Source organism: Podarcis filfolensis, assembly GCF_964270895.1.
Source record: "Podarcis filfolensis genome assembly, chromosome: 8".
NCBI classification, from domain to species: domain Eukaryota; kingdom Metazoa; phylum Chordata; class Lepidosauria; order Squamata; family Lacertidae; genus Podarcis; species Podarcis filfolensis.
The window spans coordinates 16560729-16577307 of record NC_139611.1 but is presented as its reverse complement, the minus strand read 5'-3'; the positions used below and the strand labels follow the sequence as shown (position 1 = coordinate 16577307).

The 16579-nt window shown below is 45.1% G+C and overlaps 1 protein-coding gene across 4 annotated transcripts in view; it reads right to left on the bottom strand.

Annotated features, from left to right (window-relative positions):
* Positions 1–16579, bottom strand: part of CLSTN1 (calsyntenin 1) — a 64633-nt gene that overhangs the window by 9507 nt on the left and 38547 nt on the right. For 2 of the 4 annotated variants that reach the window (XM_083628585.1, XM_083628586.1), the window contains 9 exons: positions 13618–13826; positions 12024–12173; positions 10685–10870; positions 8560–8808; positions 6150–6271; positions 5709–5871; positions 3666–3716; positions 1890–2047; positions 141–289 (listed from right to left, as the gene is read on the bottom strand). In XM_083628585.1, coding sequence (XP_083484711.1) covers positions 141–289; positions 1890–2047; positions 3666–3716; positions 5709–5871; positions 6150–6271; positions 8560–8808; positions 10685–10870; positions 12024–12173; positions 13618–13826 — 1437 coding nt within the window. The remainder of the gene's footprint in view (positions 1–140; positions 290–1889; positions 2048–3665; positions 3717–5708; positions 5872–6149; positions 6272–8559; positions 8809–10684; positions 10871–12023; positions 12174–13617; positions 13827–16579) is intronic. The other 2 variants (XM_083628588.1, XM_083628587.1) reach the window with 1 other exon arrangement.

The window sequence follows — 16579 nt, the reverse complement described above, 5'->3', positions numbered from 1 at the left end:
AGACCTCCGGGTATAGGGCAGTGTATAAGCTGAGTAAATAACAACAACAACCCCCTGCAATGCAGGAATCTTTTGCCCAATGTGGGGCTCAAACCCACGACCCCGAGTCTCATATGCCTTGCTCCCAAAGGGAAACTCACTTCACGGTGCTTGTGATCTTGATCCTCCGGATCCCAGGTGTGGGGAACTGGCGGGAGTTTAGGTAGGCGATGTGCTGCATGGCCTTGTCAAACCGGTCAATGTCGTCTCCTTCCAAGCTCAACACTGACTGGCTCGGGTTCATGTGGATCTGGAAGATCAGGCAGAGAGAAGAAGTGAGAAGGGGCAGCAGGGGCAGGAAAGAGATCAGACCCAGGAAGTGCTAAAATAAAGCAATTCTGTGCCCAAGACTCCCCTATGCAGAGACAGGAAGGGGAACAGTAGCTCAGTGGTAGAGCATCTGCTTTGCATGCAGATGGTCCTGTTTCAATCCTAAACATCTCCAGGTAGGGCTGGGAGAGACTCCTGCCTGAAATCCTGGAGTGCTGGTCCATCTAGCTCAGTATAGTCCACACTGACTGTGTCCCTGGGTCTTTAGGGAAGGGCCAAAAGTCAGGGATCACAGAACCTGATTCTCCAGGTAGGACTGGGAATGTCCCCGTCTGAAATCCTGGAGAGCTGCTGCCAACCTGTGTGGACATTACTGAGCTAAATGGGACTGATGGTCAGACTCTGTATAAGGCAGCTTCCTCTGTCTCTATGTTTCTTCAACAGTTACTGCTTAAAGAGTAATTTATTAACTGGGATTTGCCTGCCTGCCCCCAATTAGCTTGAAAAGGTAGCAACACAGTAACTGTGGGTGTATTTCACCATCCAAGAAAACATCTTCAGGACCGGGCAGGTTCCTAAATCTCCAGTAATCCATCTAATTCTGCATGCATATTTTCCATGCTGCCGCAACCCCCTTGCCACTGCAAGGTTGCAGTTCTCCATGCCTCAGCAACTAAAGAGAAGAAAGGTGTATGGGGGCGGGGGAGAATTCTTCCCCCTCAATTTGCTTCTCCCAATACAAGAGAATTCCAAGCAAATTTATGGGATGATTATTAATCCCAGGCACGTAGGGAGCCGTTTCAGACCAATGGCTCATCCAGCTCTGTATACACTGACTGGCAGCAGCTCCCCAATAATATGGCAATTAAAACATAATCCGAATGCATCTTCCATATTTATTTAGACCATTTTTACACTGCTTATTATACAAGAAGTGTCTCTAAGTGGTGTACAGAAAACTGAAGCAGCAACAAACATTACAGTAATACACAATACTAGTTAAAAACAAATGTGTGCAGTGCAGGTGCTGTGTGTGAGTGGCAAGTGTGTACCCATGTATGCACTGAACACATCCTTCCTAACCATGCCCAAGGCTTGAACGCAGTCCCTGGGCCAACAGGTTACGTCATTGCTTCTGTATACTGCCTTTCTGCCAAGGCATCCAAGGCCAAAATTAAAATGCTAAAATAAATAGACGGTTTACAATACAGAGCAATCGGGTCCTCTCAGGCTGATTGGTGGCAAAAGCCCCCCCCCCCCCAAATGACAGTCTGAGCATCCTGGATCCTGGCTTCCTGCAGGGCATGCAAGGTTTAAGTAGCCCCAGGGAAGATGGAGGAGTGGTTGCCCTAGCAGCTCAGCTCTGCTTGGAGCGCATGCTATCTGCTCCCTGGCCTTGATTTCCTCCTTTTAGGCACCCCTGCTTTAGAGACACCAGGCGGTGCCAGGACAGACGTCAGTCCTGCTCTCATTAGAGAAAGGAGAGGGGGATGTGTGTGTGAGAGAGACACACATAACATCATCCTAATTGATCTCTGTTCTGCCAATGGATCAAGGGTCCCTCTGCTGCACAAGTTTACCTTCAGGCCTTTGCCGACGCCGTCTGAGGTCTGTAAATCCAGTCCTTCCTTGCAGGTGTAAAGGCAGTCAATCACCTTCTTGTTCTCCAGTTTACCAGAGCGGATCATTAAGCCGGCCAAGTTGCCTCGGAAGAACTGGGCCATGCGGAGCTCTCCACCTTTATGGAGCAAAGGAAGACATCTTGAGCATCATACAAGTTTGCTTCGGGAGGGTGCGTGCGTGCGTTTGTTTAAAGTGCCAACTGTGCTTTTGTTCTTAAAACTGGCATGCGGGTTAGTTTAGTGCCCATTCTTGTGTTAACCTTGCAGGTATGTTCAAGCACAAGGGGGTGGGGTAGAGAACTCAAAAAGAACAAAAGAAGTCCACTCATGCAATAAATATGGCTTTTGGGGCGAGGATGGAATGACCCTACTCAGTGCTGAAGGAAAGTGGTACAATCCTTTGGTCATCAAAAACAGGATTTTCTCCCTTAGAAGCAGTCTCTTCAAAAGGCCAAGGCTACCTTCGTAGCTGCAGTACGGAAACTGCACTTAAATAAAATATTTACACAACAGTCCAAGTAACAATTGCCACTCAATTAGACACCAGATGCAGGAAGCTACCTCATTTGGAAGCAGTTTCCTTCTACTGAATGTGAGAAGCTGCCTCATACGGACTTGGAAAACTGGACCTTCCAGCTCTGCACTGACTAGCAGCAACTCTCCAGGGGTCTTTTCCAACCCCATTTGGCAATAGAACAGATTGAACCTGGGGCCTTCTCCATGCAAAGTAAATACTCTACCACTGAGCTACTGTCCTTTCCTGAAACTATGAGGAGAAGATGAAGCTAGGAAGACCAATCTTTGCATGGGCTATTCCAACACACCTCTTCTAATATGATGTTAACCATGACACACTTCTACAGTCTAAAAAAATAAAATAAAAATAGGATGCTTTTTACTTTTTGGAACTATTGCTTTCATATGCACATACAGAGTTAACCTATCAAGATCCACAGAAATTAATCTAAGAGTTCTTTAATTGGATGACAGCCTTCTTCAAAATTAAGCATTAGTTCTATTATTTAACAGTTCTCAAAAGCTAGTTTTTAACTTCGCCGTTCAAGATGAGAATAATTAGAAGGTATTCTTCTACCCTGTACAGCACTTCATATAAAAGGTGCAATTTAAAATTAACGAAAGTCTTGGTTTAATTGTCTCAAGCTGAGATGTTAAATCCACCGAGCCGTTTCCAACAGACCTGGAAATATCAGCTGCAAGTCACAAGAGTTTTACAGCTGCGTATGTAACAGACCCTCCCCAAACATATCGGCTGGCAAGTCATTCCAACACTTCCTCCATCCTCTTGTTATGGGACATGGAAATTTATAGAAGAGGCAGCTCTTCTGATTGACCATTCGATTCAAGGGAGCAATTTGCTGCCCAATGAGCACTGCAAGTGACCGCAACAACCTGCCCTCACTTTGCATGCAGCGAGGGCTGAACCATCAAAGCAATTGACAAACTGTCTCATTTCAAAGCAGCCTTTTAAACTGCTTTTAATCTTGCAGTTATCACCAATGGGAGATAAAAAGAAAAGAAGTGAACATTCAAGAAACAACCAAACAAGAAAAAGAAGAAAAAAGAAGCACAATGGAAGAAAACAAGCCCAGCAACACAATAATAATGTAGCTTCAATGGCCATAATGCAATGCTGGCATGTCATGCTATGTGTGAGATGAAGCGATATTTCGGCTTAGAAGTGAAACGGGGAGAATAAGTAAGAACACCAGCAACCTGCAGGGGTCTCGGTCGCTTTTTCTGTGTCATTCTCATTTCCTGTATATTCTGCAGAAAAGCAAGACGAAAGGATAGGAACAAGGAGAAGAGAAAAAGGAACCGGGTGGTTAGGACCTGAAGGTTTCTCTGACGCAGTGCACATGCCTTGGAGGACGTGCTTTGTTTACCAGATGCCCATCTCCCTCTCTGCATTCAGTACTATATATATATATATATTCTTAAATTCTCTCCCCTTCCTATATTCATCCTCCCACCAAGGAAACCCTTAGCCTTGTATCAGGGAACCCCAAGAACACTGCAGAAGGACACTTTCCAGAGGGCACACTTGGGAGATGGATCTTCATGTGCGGCAGAGTGTAGCAGGGATGATGTGGAGGAACTCAGAGGGGACATAAAGGAAAGGGACAAATTCGACTGCAGGTTTCAGATGGAAACCTTTCCCAGACCTACCAGATGCTGCAGGGGGCTGAACTTGGGAACATTCTGCATGCAAGGCATGTGCTCTACATCTGCACTAGGACCCTTCCCTTGAGACACAGGAACACAGCAAGCTGTCTTACACCATCTAGTTCTGTATTGCCTATGCTGACCAGCTGCAGCTCTCCAGGATTTCAGACAGGGGACATTCCCAGCCCTATGATAGAGATGCCAAGGACTGATGAACCTGGGAGCTTCTGCATGAAAAGCAGTTCCACCACTGAGCTATAGCTCTTTCCCGCTGAACAGAAGTTTACACGTGAGGAAGCATACAAATCTCTGCCCCCCCTCAATAACGCAGTATAAGGTGGTACATTTGATCTTACTACCTTCCTCATTCCTCTACAGGCGCAAGCCTGAGCCACAGCTGGCTGGGGCATGACCCGCCAGGCCTGCTAAGCCTCACTGCATAAGATGAAAGTGCAATCGTTTAACACACCCAAGGGGATCAAATAATTGCCTCTTAGGGACACCCAAGTGCCATTTTGACCTTCCAAATCAGGAAGCACAGAGAAACCATTCTAAAAACCATCAGCACATGCCGACATTGCAGTGAGAGTGCTTCTAGGCATTCAGGAAGATTCCTCTGTTCTTTATATCATTTTCACATTTAAAAATGCATTTCAAAAGCTTTAAATATATGCCAGGAAATAAGTCTTGCAGGATACAATATAGTTAGGGATTGTATTCTGAAGCTTACCCTGTTCAGAGTAAATCCACTGAAACTAATGGCCATGACTAACTTAGATTCATTTATTTTAATGGGTCCTACTCTGAGTAGGACTTAGCTGGATACTAATCCTACGAATAAATATGCCATTTATGGTGCTAACTCCCCCCCCCCCTTTAGCCTAGATACAGCAGGTGTCTTCGTTTGGTGATCTACATCCCTTCCTCTGCTCTTGGGATGAATCCCGGAATCCATTTTCTCAAGATGCTGACGAGGGAGAGCGTCAGTGGCCTTGAAGGCTGTGATTCAGCAATATGCATCCTCGAGGGAACGGCCGTTTAAACCTGCTTTGCATGTTAAAACCTACAGCTACTGCTGTGTTTCTTTTTATAGACATAAGCAGCAAAATCCTCCAACACACAGACACAGAGGGTAAATTACTCCGTCAAAATCCTCAAAACCAAGCGTGTGGCCCCAGAGGGAGGAAAACACAATAAATTTAGCATTCATGTAAATTCTAACCAAGTTCAAAAGCACAACTTCTTCATTCCAAGGTGAGGTTTTCTCCACTGATGTTCTCAAGATTTGCAGCAAATGTTTTGCTTTTATTTAACTCTGCCAACAGACTGTGAGCCTGCCAATCACCTGGGCTTCACAGACATCCCAATATAATTAGGAAGAGAGAGAACAGGCTGCACAATTAGCTCCTATGCATTCCCCATTGAAAATGCATTGCTATTTTCAATCTCCATCTGTTCTCTTGCAGTCTCACTGCAGAGATGCAAGCTCAGTGGAGTTTGCCCACAAACTAGAACAACAAGAGTTCTGGACAAATGACCTACAACTATTCTGCCACCTTTGAGAAGCCTGCAGCTAAACAAAAGGTAAGCTACCTTGCCAGCAGGCTCCAACCACCAGCTGGGATTCTATTTTGGAGGGATGGAGCGGGTAGTCTTCCGTCACTGATACAGGGTCAAAGGAAACTCCATCCACGTACAGGGTCACTGCTGGAAATTCGACATTGAGGACATAGTGATGCCATTCCTTGTCGCACACCTGTAAAAGGTACAAGAGTTTTTAAATGGAGGGAGGGAGGGAGGGAACCTCCACTTTGGGCCGGATAACTTCCTTTCACATCCAGTTCTTGATAATAAAAACTAAATTTTGTCAAAGATACCAAAAGCAGGAGTGTTACTGTATTGCTACCCCATTACGGTTCCATAACGAACACTTCACAGAGGGCTGGCCTTTTCCTACTGCAAATTGACATACAAAGACTGGCTATTGATCTGTCTAATATTACACCCAGGGTTTGCCTCCTCTTATAAACCCACCTGGTTCAGCTTCCAGTGGAATTCTGCTGGTTTGTAACTCTGCCCCTCCGAAGGATCTTGACGGAAGAGGAACCCAAGACGGCAATTGTGCACATAGAGGGAATAGTGGTGCCGGTTCATATCTGTCCCAAGAAAGATCAGGCTTGTGTTACCATTTCCCTTTCCTCCAGTTGTAAAGCTAGTGAACGTTTGGATCCTGTTATACATGTTACAATCCAGCACATTCTTGTCACAGCATAAGCATGGGGTGGGGAACCTTTCCAGCAGGTGGGCTAGATCCTCAGCTCCACACCCCTTCTGGGAAAAATCTGATGGGTGGGTGGGGCTCCCTGTCTGCCAACCACCTGATGTCACAGAGACATCCAGAAATGCTGTGCTTTGAAGCTCTGATTGTCAGGACTTCAAAGCTGCCTGAAGAAGTCCCATGCTGCTGTTTAAATTTCAGAAAACTGCAGTGTCAAGAGTGGGGAGGGCTGCTTGCATGAGGGCTTTTAAACAGCCCTGCACTCTGCTTTTCAGATGGTTAAGCAGCAGTGCCAGGAGGGAGAACGCTGCTGCCTTACTCCAACAAAGGAAACTCACTTTAAGCTCTCATGTTTATCTTTGAAGCTTTGCCATTACCTGCCCCACACCTGACGTCAGGTATGACAGCAAGGTGTAGGATGGATAGGCGTGGCTTGCCCCAAAATACCATGGCCTGGCAGGCCAACTCTGCATCCTTCAGCTCGAGGGTTCCCTACCCCTGCAGTAAAGGGAGGTGCTTAGCAAAAAAGGATGCAGGAGGCCTAATCAAAGGGAGACCATTTCCATGGCAGAAATGCCTCCCCTTAGGGCAGTTCCATAGCAATTGCTCTTTGACAGTCCAAGACATTTCAGGAAAATGTCCGCTTCTCAACTAATGGCTCAGCCAAATTTTGCACAGAGGTGCAATAAGAAGAAATAGGCCAGCATTGAAGTGAAAGAATAAATGGCAGTATTCTGGTTTGCTAGTCTCGTGACAGCCTTCAGCCTGGAATTCGGAGCCGGGGTGGCTTTTCACACAAGAGCACCCCTGCTTCCCCATTCAGTGTGAAAGGGACCCAGAAAAGCAACTTTGCTGATAAGGGTGCATGGATTTAATGACAGTTCCCCTGTGCTGAAAAGCATGGAATTAGTTTCTGGGAAAGGGTCTGAATTACAATGGATTTCAAGAGCACAGGCTTCCTTGACAAGCTGCAAAAAAATCCATATTGCTCAACAATAGTTGGCCACAGAGTTCAGGGTTTTTGGAGCCCTCTGGGAGGAAGGGGCAGAAAAGATTCACAACGCACCAACACACACTGGGGGATGCGTTCACATGAATCCATCTTTAAGCCACTACTACCAAGATAAGAGAAAACTGTCATGTAAATCTGCTGTACTCAGGAATCAAATTCTCTGTGGCCGAGAGCATCCTTCTGCATAACCACATCCAAGAATGAATGGAATAATTCACCCATGTTTTAAAAGCTTCATCTCCAACCTAATTATTTTCAGGATCCCAGATGATCTCTTTTTAATTAAGGGAAACATCTTAAGTTGGCCTTACCCCAATTCTTCTAAGTGAAAGCATGGAAGCTTCTGCTTGAAGAGAGCACTTTTGAACACAGCCAGCTTTTGACTGATATGCCTTGATCTTTCCCCCTTATTAAGTGGAGACTGATCAAAAAGGAGGAAGAGGCCCTTTCCCAAGGTGTCCTCCAGATGTTGTTTGATAGACTGCCTGGGGCTGATGGGAGCTGTAGTTCAACTAAGTCTCAGGGAAGGCTAGGTTAAGTTTTGGGAGATCAAAGTTTTAGTTGCTCAAAATGGCTGCTTCAGCCTCAAGATGACAAGACACGAAATTCCTTTCTGCACTGTTGAGGTGCAATGTACAAAACCCAAATGATCGCATCTCTTTTGTCTCAATACCACCTTCCAGATTACTGTTGGTATCATTCAAAGACTGATGCTATCGACAAAGAAATCGAGGAGGGGAAATGCAGGACAGAAGAGAAAAACATGTTTTCCCAGAAAATGTCAATCAAGACTTTTGTGCACTCCGTTCATTTTTTATGAGTATACTGAGGGATCATATTGCAACACCTGCTGGAGAAAACTGGAAAGCAGCAACTCCCACACTTCTGACTGCCACTAAAGAATCAGATACATTTACCCACCAACAACAACCCTGCCCCTCACCCACACCAAACACACGAAATCAGAACAGACTGCAGCATCCTGGTGAGCACTGGGCAACCATTCTTACACAGATGCAATCAGGTTCTTCTCCCTCCCTCCAACTCACAGAACTTGGAATGTTTGCTAACGTTCTGTGGTGTTGCAATGGTTCAGCCAGTTCTAAAATCCCCCATTTTTTAGCCCAAGGGTTCCCTTCTCCACCCGTTCCAACCTGTCTTGTCTGAGTTGCAGATGATGGTCTCCTTCTCCCTGGCCCCAGGCCCATGCCTCATCCACACGGAAATCACAAAAGGCTCTTTCATGTTGACGGTGACAACGTTGTCTGGGACCTTCACGGCTTGGGTGCCATTGAACTCGAAGACCTGGTCGCTGTCATGGCCGTTGTCAGTCGGAAGGCCTATTGTCCAGTTTGCCGTGCTGCTCGGAGGAGGAAGGAGCTCAGCTGTGCCAGAGGAAGCACCTGCAATTAAAACCATCAACAATGTCACAGCAGACTGCCAACAAAGGAAACACGTGTGTGTGTGTGTGTGTGTGTGTGTGTGTGTGTGTGATCTGTTGTTAGGAAAAAATGCTAGGCTTTCACAGAATTAGCAGCAAGAATTCAGAGTCAGCATTGTTTGCTGAACTTCCACTGTAGTGGAGCTAGACAGACCGCCACAGCTTTAAAAATGCCCCCCTCATTTAACCCACTGGCCAATATCCAGGTCCCACTGCCTTCAGCATCTCTGCACTTTGTGTTGAGAACTGCATTACGCTCTAATGGCACTTCTCTTGTTGAGTTCTTGTTTCAAATTGAAGAAGGGTCCATCACTATTTACAGCTCCCTCCTCTCATATGGCTTCTGTCATCCAATCCCTCAAGCTCAGCCTTCAATGAGCCATCACTGCTGCTGCTGCTGCTGCTGCTGCTGCTGCTGCTGCTGCACTCAGAGGCTGTTTAATTCTCAGGAGCAAGGGAAGGGACCAAACCCAGCCCTAACAATTGCCATTGTTGCTCATTCCCTTGGAGAAATGTTCAGCTGACAGGAGCCATGGAGGAAGACCAAAGCCATCTCTCAAGAGCTTGCACTGGGAATTGTTCGTAAGGATACTGACACCATGCTATGCAGCCAAGATTGGCTCCCAAAGGAGCTTACAGTTAAGAGAGAATAATACAACACTATTAGGGATATAGGTGCAGGTTTGCGCCTGCCTCTTCTGGCCTTCTGCACTGTTTATGGCCTAGTTCTGGTCTTTCCCAGAGGAGGCAGACAGAAGGAGAAGCTGTGAATAAAAACTTGTGGGCTAGCTGATGATGAAGAGACCAACTCACACGCAACAGATAAAGACTGGTATAATTTCACACTGATATTTCACATGCCAGTGGTGGTGTGCATTAGCCACTTCCAACACACCAACAAAAAAGGGAGGGTTATAAACCAGTAACACAAATAAATGAGTTATCCTTTGTTTTAAAGGCCACATGCTAAAGGGGAGTGCCCACCTTCCTCCACCTCTGGTCTGTCAATGCTTACAACAGGGATGGGGAATCTCAGACCAGGGGGGCCAAATGCAACCCTCCAGAGTTCTCTATCTGACCCATAGGACCCTCTCCAGGCTATCTGTCTCACTGGTTTTGCTTCACACACTCACTCACTGTATTTGCCTGGCTGGAAATGTGTCTTTTGACTCTTTGCTTGCATGGAAGGAGGACAGAGAAGTGTGCATTTGTGTGTTTAGAAAATAGCCTACTGTACAAAGTACATGAAATAAATGCACTTAAAAGAAAAGCTGAGGGCTTCAAACAAAACGAAGAACAAGTTACAGACACCAGATGAAGTATCTGCTCCTTTTATTAAGAATAGTTACTTCCATTCATAATATTTATTCTAGTTCTATTATAGGGGCAGATGGGGCTCGTCAACCTGAGAAGGTAGCCCATTTAGGAGAAATAAAACTCTGATCCTATACCTCTGCTGCCTTGCGGAATATCTTCAGGAGAAGATGTATTGCTCTGCTTCCCTTTGGATCACACCAGCAAGACCGGGGGGGGGGGGAGGGGGGTGTCTTGTTTTCTGGGCACCCCAGGTCCCCCAGGTTTACACCCCATGGAGGTCACTTTGGTGCTGCTGACTCAGCAGTCTGACTTTACTCCTGGAAATGCACTCTGTTGTCTCTCGAGACACACGGATGACAACAACAGCAAAATAGTTTAATTTTATAAAGTTTTAAGATTTTAAAAATACTGATTTGTGGGGGGTGGGTTATGCAGATTTTGCACTGACTATCTGAAATGAGATAAAGATAAAAGGAAGGCGTGGATTGTCGAGAGGCCTAAGTCAGACCAAAGGAACTTACCACAGAGCCTGTGAAGGGATTTCTCAGAGTAAGTATCTCGGTCACAGCCCTTCCCGATATGGTTGGTCTCCAGCTCAACTGTGGCCTGCACGGAGGTGATGGGCTCATCACATGTCTCCAGATGGATGTTGGGAAAGAGAGCGAGGGAGCCAGTTCCAGGTTCGTACTCCATTCTTTTGCTCCAGCCTGAATTCATAAATGGAGGGGGTAGGGGAGAACAGTAAAGATCCATTAGCAAACCCTGGAACCTCAACCAATCCAATTTTAAAAGAAAGCAGAGAATATAAAGAAGTACAAAACCACAGCCTCAGAAGAACAAAGGTGATGAGTTAGGAACTAAAAATATTTTACTTCCTATTACAACCGGGCCTGAGCTGAGAACTGAAATGGGTCCAAATGATCTTTTTCTTCCAAGAGTAACTGCACTTACTGTGCCACAACCCTCTCAAACACCTTTCCTAAAGGGAGGGAGGGGTAGTATTGGGAACTGGGTGGTAGTTGTCACAAACCAACAGGCCCAGGGTGGGCTTTTGTGGAGTTGGAAGGGACCCTAAGGGTCATCTAAGTCCAACCCCCTGTAATGCAGGAATCATAGCTAAAGAATCTCTGACAGATGACCATCCAACCTTGGTTTAAAAACCTCCAATGAAGGAGAGTCCACCACCTTCCCAGGAAATACATTCCACCGATTAACAGCTCCTACCCTCAAAAAGTTCTTCCTAATGTTTAGTCAGAATCTCCTGTATTGTCATTTGAATCCTTTGGTTCGGGCCCCACCCTCTGGAGCAGCAGAAAACAAGCTTGCACTGTCTTCCATGTGACACTGCCAGCCCTTCAGATATTTGAAGGTGGCTAACATATCACCTCTTAATCTCTTCCTCTCCAGGCTAAACATACCCAGCTCCCTCAGTTGTTCCTCACAAGGCTTGGTTTCCAGACCCTTTATCATCTTTGCTGCCCTCCTGTGCACACAGTTCCAGCTTGTCAATATTGCTCTTAAATTGTGGTGCCCAGAACTGGACATGAAACTCCAGGTGGGGACTGAACAAGACAGAACAGAGTGGTACCGTTACTATTTTCAGGAGTGGTCAGATCACTGGCTCATTCAGAATGGCCAGAACCCCACGCCCCTCTGCAAGGGTTGACTAGACCCTGGATCCACTAGGCCTAAACCCAGATTAAAGCGGATCCAAGTAGGAAGTGGCTTCCAGGGACACCTACAGCTGCTCTGCCAACACTTTCAACACCACTTCCCCCCCAAAAAGGGTACTGGCAACAGGCACTGGAAAGAATTTCAATGCTGTAACACTGCATTGGGTGGGTGGGGAACAGCACTGACCTTGCCAGCCTGGCTTGCATGTAGGTTTAATGGTGATCTTCACCAGCACGTCCTCAGCAGCTCTCTTCTTCCCACAGTCATAGGCCGTCACGGTGAGCTTATACTGGTGCTCCTTGCCGTAGTTCAGCTTCTCTGTGTTCTTAATGTAACCTGACAGCAGGAGGAAAGCGTTTGTTTGTTTTTCAATAAAAAAAAACCTGGTGCACTGAAAAGGTTGAGGGGGTGGAGAAGTTGTGAATAAAAATTTACTTGGGATGCCTATGCCAGGTTATAGGAGAATTTTCTTGGTGAATGGGTTCGGGAAGCAGTGGGAACACGTAGAGAATCAACAGAAAGCAAACAAAAAATGCACGTAGATAATCCAGTATTTATTTTGCCATCAAATCTTCTGCGCTAAAGAGTGTTTTGCAGTGCTCAGCCTACAGTGTGCTGTAGTGCTTAAGAGTGCTGGACTAGGACTCAGGAGATCAGGGTTCAAATCCCAGCTCAGCTATGAAGCTCACCAGGTGGCCCTTGGAGCGTGTCACTGTATCTCAGCCTAACTTGCCTCACAGGATTGTTGAGGGAATTAAATGAGGAGGGGGAGAACCATGTATACCACTTAGAGCTCTTTGGGAGGAAAAGGTGGGATATAAATGCACTAAATAAACAAGACACTAACCAAGCAGTTGTGCCTCTTGCATGAAGTGAACTTAAAGAGTCCAGGGTACTCTAGAATGACGGTTCTCAAAAGTTGCTGCAGACCACTCACTGGGAACCTCAATAGATATCTTAATGCACTTTTTTTGTTCCGTAAATCAAAGGATGTGTGTGTTTTAACAATATTTTTCAGTCTACAGCTCCTATGTCACAATAAAACTGCTGAGAAAATTGTGGGCACTAGGCCTCTTTAGCCTCTTCAACAACCTGGTCCCAGTCAAAAAGCAGCCTCAATCCCAGTCATCAGAAAAGAAAATGGAAGAAGAAAAAGCATCCATAAAATGCAGGACCAAGTACAATTCTGCAAGCTTTCTGGAGCCCATCAGAATGGAGCTCATGGTCCACCAGCGGTTTGAGAACCTCTGCTGTGGAATGCGTCCATCCCTCCCCTGTGACTTTTCATCACAGGGCAGGATGGGCAGCAGAGAGACATTAAGTCTTTTTCCAACTTTCCTTAGACACACCTGATCTCCTATAGTAGCCTATGCCAAGCACACGACCAGCTCCAAAGCTCTCGAGAACAAAGTTTGAAATACTCCTATTTTGTAGGCTGAAAATTTGAAGCACCAATGAAAAGAGGTATTTTCTACTGTTGCATCAGGGATGAGGAACGTGTGGGTCCTCCAGATGTTGCTGGGCTACAATTCCTATAATCCCTGATCACTGGCCACACTGGCTGAGTCTGATGGGAGCTTGTAGAAGGCAACAGATTCCTCATCTCTCGTTTGTATCTAATGTTAAGTCCTAGTATAGGGTTGCCACATTTGTTGAGCTTTTTTTGTCCCTTCCAAAATCGCAAAAAATTAAAAATGCCAGATTTAAATGCTTTTATGGAGCAGGGTGAAATGGACACTACCCCTGTACAAACACACACACAGTCAATGGTCCTACTTACCATCCTTGTCAATAGCAAAGGGAACATCTGGTGTGACGATTTCATAGCTGCAGATCTGGCTGAACTGGGGAGAGCAGTCGGCATCCACTGCTTCCACTTTCAGGATGTTGTCATACCTCTTGCCCTCAATAACGGCGGCTTTGTAGGACTTCTCTTTAAACACCGGGGCATACTCATTGACATCGTTCACCTGGATATGCACCGTTGCTCTGGAGACAGAGTAGCAGCCCATTATTGGCATTCAGCAGAGTCAAAACAAAAAGCGAGCCAACTACATTCTCTAGCAATCAACCAGTTATGGTTTACAGAATAGTATTAGCGCTCTAAAAAAATTCTGCAACTCCGAACCTGCATGTTTGCCTTTCACCCCTGCAAGCCCACCATTATTCCCATTATTCAGATAGCCCTTAGAAAACTAAGATGCAGACGAAGCTGACCACTGGGTCAGGGCAAACTGTATTTCAATGCTGGTTTTAAATGTGCTTTAATGTATTTTAACTATTGCTTTTCAACTAGCTCACTTTTATTACTCTATATTTTATAGTGAACTCCGAACTAGGAGAAAGGTGGAATATAAATACATTGAAATAACAGCTGTTTTTATTATTATTATTATTATTATTATTATTATTATTATTATTATTATTATTGAAACACGGAGCCTACTAATGTGTGGGTAGATAAGGAGTCCAAGTCCGAGATGTGATTTCAACCAACTGCCTACTTTATCTTTCTAGCTATTCCAGTACACGGGAGAGTAATCAAAATGCAGCTTGTTTGTTTTTTTAGATCAACCCACAGGAAATCATCCACTGATCCCACACTCCCCAGGGCCCTTCTATCTACTTGGGCAAAGGCAGACAACATGCTGCCCTCCATCCAAGCTGGTGGCCATCACTGCCCCCTGTGGCAGGGGGCTGCATAGCCTAACTATGCACTGTGGGTTCCTTGCAGAGCCAAGTTGCTAAGAGTCTTGCTGCAATGCAACATCTGGAGGACACAATGTTGGACTACCTCTGTACTAGGGAGGAAGACACAGATGGAGTGCTATCATTTCCCCGTCAGAGGATGAGCAACACAGCTGTCTGGAGTTTTCAGCTTCAAGCACCTAGGAGTTACATGCCTGGCAGCAAGCAACGGAGCAGTTTCAAGAAGGCACAATGGGGCAAAGGAACAAGTAATGCCTTGCATCTCTAATGCACATTAAACAGAGATAAAGAAGAATAGGGTTTGCAAAGCACTCGCTGTCCCTCCATGGAACAGCCAAAGCTACTCTCATGTCTCAGGCTTTGCAAATGTGGTGCCGGTCATTTATTTCCCCTACTATAAATGGCATCTAATGAATCATGGGAACTGAATAAAGACAGGGCAATTGGCCTGGTCAGCCAGATTTGATAGCTTTTATTACAACTCAAGATTTATTGAAGTAAAGGCCAAGTGAGCTCATTTCTTAAAGGCATGAAAATTTGCCACCATAAAGATGACTACAATAGCTTATATTTAATAGGAAAACCTATAAAGAATATCTGAGACTGCCTCTTGTACTCAAAAGTTATTACAAAAACGTGTGACCCTTATCAGTAAGCAAAACACAGAATAAATCAATAGGGGATTGAGCTTTGGAAATGCAAACGCTGTCTGGAGCACCAGTTTCATTTAAAAAATAAATAAACATGATTATTTCATACAATCGAACATCAACATTTAAAGCCTTTAATTTCAAAACTTGCATAGAATTAAATAATTTTACTATTACAGAGCTAGAATAAATATAAGAGTTAAAAAAGGATACCTGGGGCTGATGACTGACTTGTTCTTCATGCTGTTTAAAGCTTTTGACTTTTCCTCATTTGTATCAATTTTATGTCCTCATAAACACATGTAATCAATTCCCTGTCCTGAAATTCCCATCTCTCTTTTGAGATATTAAGTTACTTGGTTCCATGGATTATTCTCTCTCTCAACTTCTCTAACCCCATAGCATATCTGTTAGCTTACCAATATTTACCTGCTCCCATGCTTGATTAGATATAGTTTATTAGGCTTCCGTTTTCCACCCCACGCCTTTGCATAAAGTATTCTAGCCACTGAAGTTATGATATACAGAGCATCAGTCTCATTCACACAAGAGTTTTCTTTTCAGCGGGAGCCTAAGTAGGTGTACAAAAAGATCCACTACATATTTTAGATTCCTTGAACCCACTGTTTTGTTTCCCATCAATGAACAAATGCTTTTGGCCAGCTTTGCGGACATGTGAAAGAGAACAGTGTGTATAAAGACTGCTGTGTGCTGGAGGGGGGGGGGAATTTTTGCATGCCGTGGAAAAACTGGGACCCTATGTATACTGCACATCCAGGACGCGCCTGTTCCATACAACATATTAAAGGGTCTACAGCATCAGGGCCCACTTCTGTGTATTGGAGAAGAGCACTGATGCTTTCATTCATCCATTCCATTCTTAGGCTCCCCATCAACCAAAGCCTTCTGGACCATGTTAAGAGGCTGGAGAGCAGCTGGGTGTCAGCAGCAGCACCCTGCCCAAGCTGTACAAGACATGCACAGGAGCAAATCCAAGAGGTACATCTTAGAGAATGGGATATGACTACGGATTTAGAGATCTAAACCTTGTTCCAACCCAATATGCATCTGGCTCTTTTAGGCACGACAGGTGTATGTACTGAATCCCTTTAATCTGTCTGCTCCTGCTGTAACCAAGTACTATGAAAAGGCTTTGGGTGTGCTGATGACATTAAGCTCTCTAGGGAAGAGGTGGGAGGAGGGTCAGTGGATTCTGGGTGGGAAGGGGAACCAATGTTTTTGAGTTCTGAATACAGTACGGTTTTTATTCTGTATATTTTCTGTGTTTGTCCTGAAACTCAATTAAAGTTATATTTTAAAAAAACGAAAGCAAAGTGATGCAATTCAGGGGAAGCTCGGGTTGCGGACGTGATCCATGAGAGA